The sequence below is a fragment of the Pipra filicauda genome, unplaced genomic scaffold (genome assembly GCF_003945595.2).
Source record: "Pipra filicauda isolate LSUMZ 115617 unplaced genomic scaffold, ASM394559v2 scaffold69_size3009148_pilon, whole genome shotgun sequence".
NCBI lineage: Eukaryota > Metazoa > Chordata > Aves > Passeriformes > Pipridae > Pipra > Pipra filicauda.
Genome location: NW_024104864.1, coordinates 2,326,026 through 2,344,227, shown reverse-complemented (window position 1 = coordinate 2,344,227; position 18,202 = coordinate 2,326,026). Strand labels below are relative to the sequence as shown.

The 18,202-nt window shown below is 38.6% G+C and overlaps 1 protein-coding gene across 1 annotated transcript in view; it reads left to right on the top strand.

Annotated features, from left to right (window-relative positions):
- Positions 1-18,202, top strand: part of MAN1A2 (mannosidase alpha class 1A member 2) — a 134,333-nt gene that overhangs the window by 103,063 nt on the left and 13,068 nt on the right. Inside the window, exons 9-11 of the mRNA XM_027730364.2 lie at positions 6,105-6,220; positions 11,473-11,692; positions 16,346-16,518. Coding sequence (XP_027586165.1) covers positions 6,105-6,220; positions 11,473-11,692; positions 16,346-16,518 — 509 coding nt within the window. The remainder of the gene's footprint in view (positions 1-6,104; positions 6,221-11,472; positions 11,693-16,345; positions 16,519-18,202) is intronic.

The following is an 18,202-nucleotide window of genomic DNA, read 5'->3' as shown; positions in this document are numbered from 1 at the left end:
CTCTTTTTATCAGGGCTGCCTCTGCTGCAGTTAATTTACAAGCGTTTGCACTTTTAAGCCAACCACTATGGCTTATGACATCCTTAGGTTGAATTTCTGCTGTGAATTGCAGCAGCTGCAATTTCCAGGGCCTCAGCTTTCTGGATTAAAGGATTAGAAGGGGAGCTTGCACCTATTTAGAGCAGCTGAGGAGCACTAAGCCCAACTACATGAAGTAAAGATTGAACTGAAATTTAATCAGAGCCACTCTGAAGACAAACAGGAAAAAAAAATATTTGAAAGTTTCCTGCAGCGAGAAAGAGGGCTCTGCAGTGTAAGGCCAGTTGGTACAGGCCTTAACAACTACTGGTGATGGGGTGTTTGGGTTTCTTAATGAAAGTTAGTATTAGGATAATCACTTCGCTGTTCCCTCATGGTCACTTAACTTTTCCAGTCTTGAACTCCTTCTCTGACATATTACAGTAGCACTTTGTCAAAGATTTAGTTTGTGATCCTTAAGGAAGAATAATCTCCCTTTTTATTACTTCATTCTTTTGTTGCAAAGTAGTTCTGTACTACTCCTTTTTTTGTTGAAATGAATCAGTAGTTTGTTTATTTTGGCGTTTCCAGTCTATGGAGTATAGCACAGGCTTAAGTTAGTTTTCCTTTACTTTAGAGCTGTAACTAACACTTTAAATTCTGAGATTTGAGTTTCTTTTACATATTGCCAAATTTCTAATTTTTTTTGCTTGGTCGTTCTCTATCTGTCTGTACCTTAAAATATTAAATCAGTGTTGTAGTTGCAATTCGTGGATTAAAAATACTATGGGCATAGTTGATCTGCATCTCTTGCCTGCTTGTGCTTATGTACTGCTACAATGTTATCTCACCTAACTGCTTTCCAGCAGGGCAGCCTGTGCATGCTAAGCATGCTTCTGCTCGGTATTGTATTACATCTTTTTTTTCTACTCTGTGTGCAGTAAGTGATGCATAAGCTTTCTGAAGCAATGAAAAGACAGGAGGACATGCCCTGGGGTCAGGGAGGGGCAGTGGCTCACTCCCTGTCTGCTCGGGGCTATCAGAAAGCCTCACCCTCAGGTGTTGGGCCTATAGCAGCAGTTCTGGCATTATGTGCTGCTTTTAAAACAATGCCTGGCTTCTTTCTTTTTTCTTGCTCCTTGCCAAGAAATGACAATTGAACAATTAAGGCACAAAGCAGAGAGGGTTTAGCAAATCATGTACTGTTTTTAATTTGCCTCATTAAGCTGCCGTTAACTACTTAAAGCCATCTGCTTAAAAATAATTTACACATCTTGAGTTTGCTCTAGAGAGCAGGTAGACCTTCATTAGAGCAGGACTCGTTATTAATGTTATCTTTAGGGGGCTTTCAGTTGTTGTGGAAAATATGTTATTGTTCACTGAACCAAACTTTCCCTGTAAACAAAAGGAAGTGACGCATGTGGGTAACTTGCAGTCTGCATCCATAACCGTGTTCTTGGGAACCACTGCCATTCATTTGGAAACTGGCTTGCTGTGGAGGTAGTTATTTACAGCCATTAGGTAGGTCTGGATATGTGAGAAAGGAGAATGAGCTGTGTAAATGCCTCGTATCAGTATTATCTAAAATCATCCCCCAAAATTAGTCTTGGAGAGAAAGAACAGCAAGATCTGCCTCAGTGCCTCACCTGTCATCGAGGAAGGGGAGTCCTGTTGCCTGCGCCCTGAAGAGCTAGCTGAGGAAAAACAAGTTTCTTTGTCTCCCCAGATGTGTAAAGAACCAGTTTTACTTACGGAGAACAAATCACCAGAGCACGGACTCTCCCTCCTATTTGGGGCTGAGATTCATTGGCATTTCAGTCAGACAGTATGTACACCCCGTCTGACCCGCTGCATAGGTCTGTGGTTTGCTGTGAAATTATTGTCCTGCTTCTTGTCAGAGGAGACTGTGTCAGTAGTGAGCTAATGGATTGCTGATACGAATAAGATCATTTGAAGTGAAACTAGCTTTAGGAATATTAGATAATGATGGTGTGAGGATTTAAAAGAAGATCCCCCCACTCAGTCTGTTGGAAAGAGATAGATGTGATTTTTGGCATATATTTGACTAAGTATAAATCTTTCATCATTGCATTAAAAACTCATTAAAATATTGCTATGAGATTGATTGGTTTGTTGTTTGGGGTTTTTTTTGTTTACAATTGCGTGCTGTTTATTAAGAAGAAAAATGCCAATATTTAATAGGATGTAAAGCCTTTAAATATCATTGTCTTTCTATTAAGGTTTTATTTGTTTCTTTCTGGCAAGAAGGACCGTACAAACAGACTGACTGCAGACGTTTGCACACAATATGCTTTCAAGCGTGACAAACCAAAAAAAAATACAGGGCTTCTTGTAATTGCTTTTGGTTGCAAAAGTTGAAGCTATTCTTTCCAACTGTAGCTGCTGTGTCTTTTAAAATTACACTTTCAAAGCAATCCTTCACTTGGAATCCTTTTATGTTTGCCCAGTCATCTGGGCCTTCATTTGAAAAAATAGGTATGAAGAAAATATCTTAATGTGTCTTGATTAAAAGGAATGAATGTTCTAAAAATGTATACATTGAACATATACATGTAGCTTCTGCCGTATTTGATGTGCCCTCATGCTTCTGTTCTTTTTGCTATATTTGTCTTAATCTGGAATGAATGTTGCTTCAGGATTTCACTGTGAAACAGTTCTTCAAAATAACTTTAAGTAACATAGAGCTAATTAATTCTTGTAGATCAAATATATGAAAAAAACAAATCCATTTTTAAATTTTCAAAATGCTTGTAAACATTTTAAATTTAATGCTTACCTTCTCAACTGATTACTGAGGACTGCTCAGTGCCAAGATGATGATTGAAGCTCAGTTACTCAAATCACAAATTGTTCCTTTTTAGTACTCTGGATTGACATGTAAGGTTAGAGCCAGTTTGAAAACTTCAGTCTATTTTATATGCAAAACATTTTTCTGAGCAAAACATTTTGAATTGAGACGAGTTAAATCTTTGAATCTATCTGAGCTGTAGCTCAAATAGCAGGAGAAAGTGATAACCACCCCAGACCTTCCTGGGAAGTTTGGGTAGAGAGCTTTGTTTTTAGGAGAGAATGATATGTGATGACTCAAATCTGCAGTTTTCACCAGTTATATATATGCTAAGGAATCTTGGAAAATATTTCTTTAGCATTTCCACTCTAGGTGAGAGCAAGTTGTCAAAGACCACAATCTGTCACAAAAAGTGTTTTAATTTTCAGTCATTTCTACCTACAATCCTTACAAAATGTAGCAGATTCTTGCTTTAGCAACACCTTCAGACAACCCTTAGCCCTGCACAGGACCATCCCCAGGAATCACACCATGTGCCTGGGAATGTTGTCCAAATGCTTCTTGAACTCTGGCAGCCTCAGTGCTGTGACCAGTTCCCTGGGGAGCCTGTTCCAATACCCAACTACACTCTGGGTAAATCTGGGTAATGTCCAACCTAAACCTCCCCTGACTCAACTTCATGCCATTCCCTCAGGTCCTGTCACTGGTCACCTCAGAGAACAGATCAGTGCCTGCCCTTCTGCTTCCTCTCGTGAGGATGTTGAAGACCACAGTGAGGTCTCTCCTCAGTCTCCTCCAGGCTGAACAGACCAAGTGCCCTCAGCCTCTCCTCATACGGCTTCTCCTCAAGGCCCTTCACCATTTTCTTTGCCCTCCTTTGAATGCTCTCCAAGTGCTTAATATCTTCCTTATATTGTGGTGCCCAAAACTGCACACAATATTCGAGGTGAGGCCGCACTAGTGCAGAGCAGAGCAGGACAATCCTCTCCCTTGACCCACTGGCAATGCTTTGCCTGATGCCCCCCAGGACATGGTTGGCCCTCCTGGCTGCCAGGGCACTGCTGACTCATTTAACTTGCCATTGACCAGGACCCCCAGGTCCCTTTCCACAGTGCTGCTTTCCAGCAGCTCAGTATGTACATACATCTGGGATTGCCCCATCCCAGCTGAAGACAATGTGAAGGAGAAGAAGAGCTACTGACAGGAGAGGGACAGTTCTCAAATGACTGCCTGAAGAATTAGACATAAAATGGGGCATGTTACTGATAATTGGCTTTGGAAACTCATCTGGAGTATGGATTTCTCTGTTTAGAAAATAAACCTTTTTCACTCATCTTCCTGCTCTTTCCTGCCCCGAACCCAGCTGGAGCTGCTACAAGACAAATCCTGCTGAGGGTTCAACAACTCTGTCCTCCTTGGGGGCTGAGTGCATCTGTCAAAGAAATCTGGCCAAGGAGCAGTGCTGACTCAAGTGACAGAGCTCAGCTGGGGATGCAGCAGCTTAACAGAAGTAGTTTTAAACAATGTCTCTGATGAAGACAGCCCCTGAGTAGTGCTAACATGAGTCGTAGCTTTGAAGTCTTGTGATGGTTTGTGCTTTTTTTTTTTCTGAAAACCACAGGCCCGTAGTTCTTGTGTCTACTTAAGGATGTAACTGTACATTGAAGCAGTAATTTCTAGCCCTTGCGTTTGTGTGAGAAAGTGACTCATGACCTGAATGTCCTTTTACAGCTCAGAGCTAGAAAGCTTATGAAAACTCATAATCACTGAGTAACTGGGTGTGAAAAGGCAGTCGAGGAGATTCTGAGGTATAAGAGAAGGGCATGAAGTAATTTGCTTCAAATTCACAACTTGAAACTAAATGGGAAGCTACTGGCTCTCCATTTGCTCCTTCCTTTGTTTAGAAATCCATTTGTAAGTAGCAGAGGAGCCAAGAGGCAGCTAGAAGAGTTAGGATAGCAGCACCTACCAGCTCTATCCTCCTACTCACATCTTCAGAGACAAGCCGACATACTGGGGCAGGATGGTGCTTGAAGAGAAAAAGAACAGAAGGAGAGTTTCGACCTCTTTAGCACCTTTATTCTGGAAAAACTGCAAAGAATACTTTTTTGAGGTATTTTGTAAAAGGAAGTATCATATCTTTCCTTCACGCAGTAAAAGGGAAGTTGCATGACTGAAAGAGTCATGCTTAGGGCAGTGAATTTCTGGCATTGTGGCAATGTTGGCGTTAAACATTTCCCTTGTCTAGCTTCAGTAGAGTTCTTGTGTTCTTGTGCCAGTGTTTTGAGGGGTGTAACATTAGGAAAGAAAAGGTTATGTGTGTTCTGTTTGGAGTCACTTATTAAATCTCATGGAGTGTGCTGCTTTTTGAATGAAGGGTGTACTAGGGAGTGCTTATCCTGTTTGGAAAAGAAGCTCTGAGGCTGTCAGACCATCAGTAGGCTTTTTGTGGGGATAGTTCACCCAAAGAGAAGTGTAGGTTGATTGATCTCATGTGGTCTGTCAGCACAGAATAGCAATGATGCTACTTGTGAAGGGCAACCTCTGAAAGAAAAAGAAAAAAAAAAAAGAGGACAAAACCAAAATCTATGTGTCAGGAGGTCCAGTGCTGGTAATGGTGACTTCTAATAGTCAAGCAGCTTTACCCTGTTGCACATAGCGTGGCTCCGCGTGGTTGCTCGGGCATGGCGAAAAAGAGCTGGTCCTGTGTTGTACACTGCAAAGACAGTTTGCCTCCCTTTTGACTAAAATAGCTTCAATAAGAACATTTAATTTGAGGACTTCATTGGTCTGTCGAGTAACTACCTTGTTAGAAATAAAAAGCTCCTGGAAGGGTTGGATTCTGTGTAGTTCATGGCAGTTTTTAGCCAGCCATGTAGCCTGGTTACACCCTGGATAAAGAGATCTGAGGGGCTTTTCTACATACGTTTTTGACATATACATTAAAAAAAAAAAAATGAAACCCCAAACCCTAGCAACAGAACAGTTAGGTTCTTTGGAAGGAAGTAAAACTAGAGGTTAAAGTACGTTTTTTATGTGAGGGCTAGCCCCCTGTGCAGAATGACAAACAGTGAACACATGCAGCAGGTTCCATGCCTATGAAGTAAGTTTGGAGGAGATAGGGTGTAGTGTAGCTTTGTCCTGCTAAACAGGCTTAGATGTTAATTCTACAGCAGTAGGCCTTAAAAACATAAGTTTATGTTTTGAATAAATTAAGGTGCTATTACATAACAACTTCAACATTTTTTTTGTTCTCTTCCCTCTTTCCCTTCTACAGATCACACATCCGTGGGCGGGCTGGGAGACAGTTTTTATGAATATTTATTGAAAGCCTGGCTTATGTCAGACAAGATGGACACGGAGGCAAGAAAAATGTACGACGATGCAATTGAGGTGATTATAATTCATCGAGTTTTCCAGTACAGTGGAACCATCTTTAATGATTTTAAAAATTAAAAAATACCCCCCCCCCCGAAAAAAAAACCCCAACAACTAAGCAAAAAAAACCCACCATCAACCACAGGACTTGTTTTGATTATGTAAGTTTTAAGAAATCAAGTGATGAATAATACTAGTTTTCACTCTGAGAGTTTAAAAAGTATTATTGTGGAATACATCTGATGCAGACTATTGTACTAAAATTAATCAGCTTGTCCAAAATGGTATAATGTAAAAGCCCAACCTATAGTTTATTACAAAGAGATCTGGCAACCCTAAGATATGTGCAGAACAACCAAGTAATTTTTCTCCGGTGTTCAGAATCGTTCTAGGAGTTTGAAGTCCCAAATTGTTTTATTCTTTTTATTATTTTCTAAGGCATTTATGTATTACATTCTATATTTATCTTGTAAAATGTAGTTCATATCTATTCCTTACTCTATGGTTCTTTTGTGATATGGTCTTGTGCCCTGTCACAGATCAAGTAGTGCTTGCCCAAACAGGGCAATACTGCAGCACCGTTCAGTAGGATTTGGGGTGGGGGCCTTTTTGTGGTGGCTCTGAGCTTTATGCTGCCCAGCTCTTACTTTCTCAGTTTCCCCACACCCAGGCATCTTCTCTCATCAGCTTCTCTTATGCCCATTATGCCACTGTGCCTAAGGTACAGTTAAGATGTGTAGAGCGTAACTAAGCTAATTTTAGGCAAGTGAGCTGGTAGCAGCAGGGACCATGTAGTCTTGTCCTAGTGCAGAAGTGTGGTTGGTGCTTGATGTGTTCCATACTCTGTGCATGCCCTGTTTTTTTTCAACACAAGGTTTTCAAACTTAGTTTTAGTACAGTCGGTCTCCTAAAGCAAATCACCTGTTCTTGGAGTTCTCAAAATGACCATTTTAAAAGACATATAGTGAAAGTTCTAGGACAAAATTACTTTGAAGATGTAATATGTCTTATTCCTGACCTGAGTTGGATTATATTTGACTTCAAGTTACTTGAACTTTTTCCTTTCCTACATTGTTTTAAAGTGTTATCTGCATCATGTAGCTGGTTACTATCAGAGGTATAATAGTCATTCTCTCCTGGAGAAAAAGTGCGTTATTTTCTTTAGTCTCACAGTATAAAACAGATTTTGAGTTATTTTTCAAGCTTTTTACATACTTTCCAGTGTCTTCAGTATGGAGACAACAGGTAATGGTTCTTCTAATCTGTTATTACCTGATTTCTTTTCAGTTTTCTCCTCTTTGTCCAACTAGGAGCTGTGTTTACACTCTTAACCTTTGCCTCACACCATCATGCACTTTCCAGTTGCTTTATCCTGAAGCTGGTTGTAGTCATTGATTTACTGCTTTCCTACTACTGTGATTTACATTCCCAGTTCCTCAGTGTTTGACCTTATTTCTATTACAACACATTGTTCAGGCAAAACCTGTTTTGTCACCCGTTCTGAATGATTTTACAGGACTGACTTTTTCTTTATCACTATCTATAGCTGTATCAATTTTTGTGTCATCTCCAAATTCTTTTTAGCATTTTTCTCGCAGATTGTTGTTAGAAATGCTGCCCAGTGTTGAATAAAAGTACCTTTGTAGAATCTTCATGAGATGAGGATTTTTTTCATGATTTTTTTTTTTACTTTGAACTGTTCTAGCAAGCAAACTTTTAGTCCACTTTGTATGTGCTGCCTTGAATTTGTTTAGGACTAATATATTGTAAAATGCCAAGAAAATTCCTGAAATTTCTAATATTCCCAGTATCAGCATACACGTATCAATCAAATATTTATTTTTGAAATTACATAATTCATTTTATATGATTGTTTTATTTTCTATTTAAAATACTGGTAAAGCATCAGCTATTCCCCAGTTCTTTTGAACTTCCTTAGCTTTCTAGGGTTTGTTAAAGTCATCATTACTAGTTCAAAACATTAGTTGAATACTTTTAATAAGCTACTTTTAATGGGTCCTGTGGGTTTAAAAATGTTTAGAAATTGATGTTTAAAATCCATTCTGGTTACTGTTGAAATATTTTATTCAGATTCTTAAACTGTGAGCACTTTAAAATTAGAGGAAATAAACTTTCCCTTTCATCCTCTTCACTGTAAGCCATCTTGCAAACCTTTTGTATGGGCAAATCTCTGTCTCTGAAGGGAGACAGAGTGAAGCAGAATTGGGACCTGGTGAAAACACACTGTGGATAGGAGGGAGGAAGAGCTGAGCTGTTCCCACTTCATGTGTGATATGACCTGCAGTCCAAGCATCAGATGGTTTCTTCGGCTTTTTCTCAGCTAAACCCACTTCTGTACCTTTGAATCTGCACGAACTATGCTGATTTATACGTTGTGGAACATAATTCTCTTTCAGGATTTGTGTTTCTCCCAGATCCTTCTTGACACTGAAAGACATGGGCAAAGAGTTATTAAGTAGGATTTTCTTTGTGTAATTGCAATTTGAATTTTTATTTAAAATATTTTTAAGAGCCCATTCCCTTACCATTCTTTTGTTTTTGCCTATAACTTAGGTCTTCCTCCATAGCTAACACTTCTTACTCTTGGTTTTTCAAAATGTGGAGCAGAAGCTCTTTGCGTCGTTTGTGCAAGCAGAAGGGGAATGGTATAGAACACATTCCTCCCACGGAGTTGGAAATGTTCTCAGCACCCACCAGTCTAAAAGAGTGTTTCTGTCCAACCACTCTTCACTCTCTTAGCGTATTATGGGGAGGTGAGTGGAAGATGGACAACCATAACCTCACTCTCAAGTCTTGCAATAGGCAGTGATATCTCATTCCTCGGAGGTATTGAGAAGAAGAAAAGTGCAACATCTGTTCTTCAGATGTCATGATTTCTGATCCATGGCATATGAAGCCTTATCCAGGTCACCATGTACTTTGTAACAAGAATACAAACAAGTTATATATCTGTAACATCTCTGTGCTGTATAACATTAATGCAGTCTTCCACTGTAAAGGACACTTCATTGGAATGTCCTGGTACGTATATTCACAGTTGTGATAGAAGCTGAAATTGTGAAACCTGTTGGGAATTTTCTGTGGTGATAAAAATTGAGGATGGGCCTCTTAACTTTGCTTTCACCATTGTGTTCACCTCCCCTCTAGTCTGGTTTCAACTGTCTTTTCTCCTTCTCACATCAGCTGGAGGATAAGGGAGCTTCTTTTGATCTGCTGCCTTGAGTAGTCTCATCTCTTAGGCTCACAGATTTGATCCTCATCCTTTCTTATTGCACAGCATTAGGATAGCTAAAGGAAAGATTCAGCAGTGTGCTTGACTGTCACAAAATGGCAAGTATGGCTGCAAGTCAACTCAGAAAGTGCTATTTTTGTAGTCATAAAAAGCACAGAAAGCATGAACATCAGATAGAGAATATTCAGGTCTTGCACAGAATCACAGAATATCCTAAGTTGGAAGGGACCCAGAAGGATCATCTAGACCTATTCTTAGTCCTGCACAGGACCATCCCTAAAAGTCACACCATGTGCCTGAGAGTATTGTCCAAATGCTTCTTGAACTCTGACAGGCTTGGTGCTGTGACCACTTCCTTGGGGAGCCTGTTCCAGTGCCCAACCACCCTCTGGGTGAAGAACCTTTTCCTAATATCCAACCTAAACCTCCTCTGATAGAACTTGATTTTCAGATTTCACAAACTCCCCTTTCTAAAAGACCGTGATGTTCAAGTTCTGAAGTTGTGTTCTCTGCTCAAAAGAGTGGCACTTTGCACCTGGAGCGTGTTCTTCTGGCAAACCATGAAAGCAAGTCTGGAGTAAAGGAGTAGCTCATGGACAAGTGTATAAATGTGGCCTTCGCTGGGTCTCCTGGTGCTAACTACAGCAATTTCGTCCCACTGGAAAAGCTTCTGCAACCATTTACTCTTCAACAGTTATGAAATTACAAAAAGATACAATTCAAAAGGGAGTTTCACACAACATTTGGAAAAAACATGTTTTCCTCTAGGAAATAAATAATTCCTACATTTTTATTCCCTCTTGCTCCTCATAGTAAAAGTGGCTTTCCTTCAAAGAGGACTCAACTTCTAAGTGCCATATGGTCAAAAAATGTCAGTTTTGTCACAGTCTAGGATAATTGAATCAACAGAGTTAATGCTTACAGATCTGAGTATCCTTTTCAGTGGCAGTTTTCAGCAGATCCAGTACTTCCTGTACCAGTACTTTGAGAACAAATGAGGCTTGTACAGTTAACCACATCAGGCTCCCTAGCAGCAGAAGCTATGATATCATACCAGTCCTTAATGCCAATCTGCATGATGGTTAGAAAACCACTGTCAGCTGTCAGAGATTTATTGATTTCTGCTCTGTCAGTTATTTCCGCTTTCTTCTCACTGGATCCTGCCATAAGCACAAACTTTGGATCTGTCAGTAGTATTAGTGGAGAAATTAACCCAACAGGAATGCAGACCAGCACTTCTCTTTCATTGCTTTTTTGAGTGTCTAATGCTAAACATAGTAAGTACTACAGCAGATTGGGGGGAATTGTGAACCTCTCTGAAAGAAGCTTAAGCAAATTTTGTTCCATCTAGTTTTCAACCTTTGGAAAGTTAGATCAGCTATTCCTCTTACTAAGAGAAGTATACAATTTTTAAGTCACAAGCAACAACATATATTGGTACAACTGTGCAAAAAGAAACCAGCAGTGGCCTCACTTATAAAATGATAATGTTTTTTGTGAACAGCAGCTCTAATACTCACCCATCATTTGAGCATGTGTAATTAGTGAGCTGCTTTGGAGAAGCCAGAAGGTGGCTGGTGCATTCCTGTCACTGACTGAGGGTACAGGTGCTGCCTTTACATATGTTGCTGATCAAAAGTTTCCAACGTGGTTGTGTTTTCTGAGTAGGCACAGAGTGTACAGAGGAACAAAAGGGTACTTCTCAGAAGTAACAGGTGGACAAATACTGTTTGAGCCATAAAATAAGTGCTGAATTCTCAACTAAAAGTACAGTGTTATCTATGCTGTGATTTTCCTATGTTTGATTTCATTAGCATTGTTAGCAGTTAGGGTGTTTTTCTGTGTGCATTGAAATTATATTCTTTGTTCCTCAGAAGTGAATTTGCTCAGAAGTGTATTTGAAGGAGAAAATTTTTTTTCATTTTGAACACAGTACTTTGTTCTTTGAAGGAGAGTTAATATGTAAAGCTTGCATGTGAAACACTATTTGAAAGTTCTCTTAATCTTTCTGTAGGCCATAGAAAAACATCTCATCAGAAAGTCCAATGGAGGACTGACCTTCATTGGAGAGTGGAAGAACGGGCATCTTGAAAGAAAGATGGGCCATTTGACCTGTTTTGCAGGGGGAATGTTTGCCCTTGGAGCAGATGGTTCCAGAGATGATAAAGCTGGACATTATTTGCAGCTTGGAGCTGAAATTGCACATACATGTCATGAGTCGTATGACAGGACAGGTAAGATCTGTTGTTAATCTAGTTATTTCAATAGCTGGAATACAGCAACTGTTGTAATTATTTTTAGGATTTGTTATGGACCTATGCCTTATCTAACATGCTCTAGTTTTATACCAGTATAAATTTTAACATCTATGTATTTACTTCTACTCTACATCATGGTGAGTAAACATAAAACGAGACTTTAATATGGTTCCTTCATGCATGTTTATCCTTATTTTTGGGTCGGTCAGCGAAGATAGGTTATATGGATACAGGGAGGAAGCAACTTGTGTAAGCTCTTGTCCTCACAGATATATAGGGCATTTTGTTTCATGTATATTTTTCTTACAGTTATATAGCGTGAAAAATTTGTAAATATACTTTTTACTGTTTTAGTAATAGTGCATTCTGGGTAAGTACAATTGAACTAGAGAGGATGAAAACTAGTATACAGACTGTGAGAAGACCAAAGACTTGACTAGTGAGGAGGCAATATCAGACTTCCTTGTTGGGCTGGAAGTTTCTCAAGGTCAGTCTTTTGGACCAGGTTTGTTTTATATCTTTAGTAGTGACCTTGATGCATAAAGTTGAATTGTGCTGATTGCACTTAGAGTGACTATAAAGTTGTAAGACATAATTAAATTGGAAGAGTCTCAGAACAGTAAGCAGGAAGATTTTGAGAACTGGACTGTCAGAAATAAGTTCACTAGAAAAAGGCAGGAACTCTTTCTCTGAACTGGGAGTCGAAAAATGCCAGTGCAGTCCTAGTCTGTATCAGAGGGATAATTTTCAGCAGAGATTAGATAATATTAAGACTGCCTTAGAAGGCATGTATAATTTGTCACCCAGAATACTCTGTACAAATCTGAATTTCAAACAGAACAAGTGAGGAGAATGACCAAAAAAATAATTACAGTGACAGAGCTTGTATCTTTCAATGGGGAAATTAAGACAGATCAGCCTGCTCAGGCTAGAAAAATAATACCAAAGAAGGGACAAAATTTATTGTCATCTCAAGGGTAAACACTGAAAAGAAATAGTTGTTTTTTAAGATATAAAAGATTACAGTTGTAACAAGAGCAAGATTTTTAAGCTCACCATGAATAAATGTAGGTTGGAAATTGGAAATGGCTGTGTAGCCATCAGAGAAGTGAGCTTCTGAAATAACTTCGCAGTAGAAGTAATGGTAACTAAAACTCAAGCAATTTTAAGATAAGAATTCATGTATTTATTCAGAGTATTCCATTGTATCATTGTATAGTTGCTTGTCTTTTTAGATAATTCAGTCACACAAGTGATAATTTTATTTGGGTAGCAACAGCATTAAAAAAAAATATGAGGACGCTTAAGAACAAAGGAAGGACATAGTAGCTATTGTTGCATTCTGAAAAATTGCATTTAAATGTTTAATTCGACATTTAAAAATAAGCAATGCTAAATTTACAGTTGTTTGAGCAGACCTAATTTTATTCCTTCAGATGCTTATTCTTATCCTAAATAAGTCAAAAGATGGGGGAGATAAAAGTTTTGATTACATATTTAATGACCGTATAGGAACACACATGCAAGCAAGACTGAAAGTTATACAGACAGCTATAAATTTGCAATGCCCTCATTTTCTTTTGTTCAGTCATGCAGTCCCATGAATGTGGATTGTTTTTGTTTGGGTGTTTTGGTTTTTATTTTCTGGACTGATTTTTCAAAGAAAATAAAGAACTTACATGTGCAAAATGTCAACTTCTTCATTATGCTTTAACAGCAGGATTTGAGATTTAATTGTACACTTTAATGACAGAACTAGATGATTGCAGAAAAAAACCTCTTTCAGAGGGAAGACAGTCATCCTGGTTCAGCTGATAGGTTTATGTTTCGGCCAGCAAAGGGGAGAGTTGATCTGTTTTTCCTATGGACTTGGGAGAACTCTTGCCCAATTTAGCATCCCCAGAAGAGACAGAAAGGTGCTGAGACTGTGCTGGGGATAGGCAGCTCTTTTCTTTACAGAAACCAACTAGAGCTGTCCTTTCTTGTGTCTTCCTAGGATGCTTATAATAAACTGCAGTATATACCTGGTGATCATGTTTAGTTACCTAGGTAGCCTCATCTCCTTGGATGGTAAGATTGATGGAGAGATAGACAACAGGTTAGCAAAGGCATACAGTGCCTTCGGAAAGCTTCATAAAAGAGTTTGGTGAAATAAACACCTGAAGAAAAGTACAAAGATAGTGCCCAATAGCATTAGACATAGGTATGAGTAAATAATTAAAGATTTAATGCACAAACAGGCTACAAGCAAGAGAAGGCATCACAGTTTCTGTAGATGATGCGTCACCAGAACTGCCTGAAATCCAGCTGCTTTGGTGGATTAGAGTAAAGTAGTTGTCATGTTTACCTGATTTCCAAAAGGCTTTTTCAGAAGTATTTTACTAAGGCCTGTTAGGGACGTTAAGCAGCTGCTGCATAAGCAGAAAGTACCTGCATGGAGGGAAAAAAAATGGGTATAGTATAACAAACAGGGTAGAGGTAAATAGTCTGCTCTTGCAATGGATAAATGGTGGTTAACCAGTGGTACTTTGATATATTTGATACATGTTTATACACATATGTGTATAGATGTGTAAAATGTATAGTGTATTTATATACATTATGTGTTAGATGTTTATAAAAGTACAGTATATTAATACACCTGTGTGTAAATGTGTAGTATATTTACATTTTAATATGTATATAAATAATATATATATACATATATAAATTATCAGAAAAGGCCATGAACAGTAAGATACGTGTGCCAATAATAACAAAGAAAGCACTACACAAGGACCTTTTGAGGTTGAATAATTACATAATAAATTACTAAATTAAATTCAGTGTAGTTAAATATAAAGTGAAGAACCTATGAAAAAATTATTCCTAACCTCACATATTAAATGATGAGCTGTTAACTGACCATTATAATTTGGGAAATTGCTCTTGAGATTATGAAAATGTCAGCTCAGTAGCACTCAGGAAAAACAAAATGAGAAAGAACAAAATAGAAGATGTCATTATGTCACTGTATTCATCTTGGCTGCACTTTTTTTGCTATATTCAGGCTGGTCCTCTCATTTTACAAAGGATATAATAGAATTGGAAGAGTTGTGGAGAAAGGCAGGAAGAAAAACTAAAGGCTTGGAACAGTTTCCATTCAAGTCACAGCAGAATTGGAAAAGGGACAGGTGGAAAAAGGGACAGGTTTAAGGGCACATCAGATAAGTACTTGAGAAATAAATCTATTAAGAATTACTGACCACATAAAAAAAGTATGTCTAGTTTTGGAGAAGCCTCGAGCTCCAAAACTTAGAGACTGGTAGGAAAGCTAGAAAAAGGTATCTCATATGCTGCCCCTGTTCTTCCACTTCCCCATCTATGTCTGATTGGAAACATAATTCTGAAACAGAAAGAACTCCGTCTGGTCTAGTATGACCATTCTTATATTCTTAGTTTTGGATAGGTAGAACTCTGTATCTAACCTATCATTTTACAGTGAAATTTGTGTAATTTTTGTACTGAAACTGATAAAGTGGTCCGTTTTGAAAGAAGTACCATAAACGTTTCTTGATGGAGTGTATGTGGCTGAAAATACATGGTGCTTTTTTCTTTTGGCATCCAGCACCATACTCCCTTGAAACAAGAAGATTAAGGAACTTTTTTTGGAGATTTTCAACTGGGCCATGCACTGGGAGTTGCTCACGTTTTTCGTTGTAGTATTCTAAGGTTCCCCTTTCAGGCCCATGAGACAATGGCTAATTTGAACCTCTAGCCCATAGGAATTACACGGTTAATTAGCTGGAGTGCAGCTTCAGAGTTCAGCGCCTTAAAAATTCTCTGCCAAAACAAAAGGTGAGGTGCAGCTGTAGATAAAAGTGCATTATTAATGTTGGATTTGAGGAATAATGTGTAGCTGTATAATAAAATATATATATGATTGCAACTTCATATTATAGACAGTTTTTCTACATGTACCTCGTTTTTATATGAATAGTCTTTCCAGATGCTGGCACAAGACCTTTACAACTTCCTTTAAGGGCTGAAATAGTGAATTTCATAGTTTGGAGATTTATTTTCAGGTGTAGTTAATACTTCATTGCCCAGTTGTAAACCCTAAACTTGAGAATCACAGCATGAAGCATATCAGTTACAGTGGCCTTGCAGCACTTCCTTAAACCAACAGCTTAGGTAAAGATACAGATTATTTGGGATGGTGCTACCTGGTTTAGTTCCAAGATCTTTTTCTGCTGTGCTAGATGGGATCAAAGGACATCAAAACCTCTGTTGACCCTTTTTTTTTTTCCCCTTTTGCTTGTAGAGAACTGGTGTCGGTCACTTGAATTTTATCCTGTAATCGAATGTGTTACTGTGTTTATATTCTTAGCATTTCATTATTTTTGAAGAAGATTACTGTAGTCTTGTCAAAATAGGTAGTTTTCTCACAGGAATTGGATAAATTATTCATAAGAAAAATTATAGGCCTCAACAATAGGAAATATTTATGAGACTGCTTAAAGACAAGCTAGTTTCTGTTTTTCTCACAAGCTTGGGATATAGCAGTCTCCTACCCATCCATCCTGCAAAGATTGGTATGGAATAAATTTTTCTTACTCTTCTTTACTTTTTTTTTTCTTTCCTCTGCAGCATTAAAGCTGGGCCCAGAAGCATTCAAATTTGATGGTGGTGTAGAGGCAGTGGCAGTGCGGCAGAATGAGAAGTATTATATCCTAAGGCCAGAAGTGATTGAGACCTACTGGTATATGTGGAGATTCACCCATGATCCCAAGTACAGGCAGTGGGGCTGGGAGGCAACACAGGTAACTGTATTAATTATCTCTAATTTAATTTGGTGTATTTTTCCTTTGTAGCCACTTTATTCTTGTGGTACTGAAACACTTCAAATTGATTGTCGTGATTTCTTGCAAACTAAGGGGCTGCACACAGTTACTGCTGTTTCACAGCTGCTGAATCAGATGCACAGTTGAGAGATGCATTCAGCATTATACAGGTCATGAGTTTTAAGCATGGAAATAGAATCCACTGGTCATGACTCCTACTGTTATCAGTGGTCCACAACCCCCGAGAGCTCCTCTGCTTCCCTGCTACCGCTCCAGCAGTCTTTGGAAACAGCTCAAAACCAGTTTCAGAGATGAGAATAAACATTAAAGATAACAAGACAGTAATGAAATATTTTGACTACAGCCAAACGAGATGAGGAAAGAACAAAGGAAGAGACAAAGGGGGCTGGATAAGCTTTATTTTGCAGATGAAAACCAGTTTTGTTCCAGATGCAAGAGACTGAGACGAAGTACTTGGAGGAAGAGATCTGTTGAGATGCCTGTATTCATCAAGTGGAAGATAGTTAAGGCAGGTTCAGAATACTTAGCCAAGTTCGTTATTATCTGTCCCTCAGCACAGTTGCAACCATGTAGAAGAGTCCAAGTATTTTAAGAGTCCAAGTATATTATGGTTGTGTCATAGTCTTAGTGAGGTTTTGCACTGCAGTCTGTTTTGTTACAACCAGCATTACGTTATTCTGGAGAGAGGTTCCACATTTGTCACGCTTGTATTCCAGAATGCATTGCTGCTGTCTCCAAAACATCAAACACCAGCTCCTACCAGAAACTATGGCTGGATGATCTAAGCTGAGATTGGGTGCTTTGTACTAGGTTAAAGAATTTACAAATATAAGGATTTTCAGTACAGTATCAGTCTCTTAAGCACACTGCAAAGCATATCTTTTAATTGTGTTTTGTTCAGTTTTCTCCATTTGCTTTCAAATCTTGGTCCCGTTAATGCTTTCAAAACAAACCCTCCCATCCTCCCCTCAGCCTCCAGTTTTCTCTGTGTTAGGGGTAGGATTTTATTTTATCCTTCTGTCAACCTACATCAAAGTTCTGTAAATCAAGCAACCTGTGTGCTAATTGCCTCTGTCCTTACAGAATACCTTCTTTTGCTTGTTTCCCTAATAAAAGATTTCTTTATCCAACATAGCCATAAAATATTTTTGACCTCTTCATAAATAGTTTTGCAAACCCCTCCTTCCCACAATTACAGATTTTCTTACCCCACCCTCATACTGACACAGAAGCTTGAAGCTTTTTCTTCCCCAGGGTTTTCTGTTCACTGCGCACAGAAAATAATTTCTTGTGTTTATTCCTCACACCTACTCACTACTTTTGCTTCTTCTGTACCCTACAGAGATCTGGCTGTGTTTATTTCTCCACTTATAAATAGAGAAAAATCTGGTGTGACACACAGAGCAGTTGGCTTACTGCTCTTGTACATCACTGTCTGAATTTGCTTTCCTTTTGCCTTTCAACCTCTGAAGCATACTTGGCAATCAGTATTACAGACTTCTCGTGGTGAATGACAGTTTCTTCATCAGAAGTCTAGTAGTTCTTTTGAACTTTTTAGGAAGTGGAGTTTTGTTTCTGAGTTCTAAATAGCTTTATTTTTCTACACTGAACTTGGTGTAACTTGGTGTTTGATGGCTGAGTT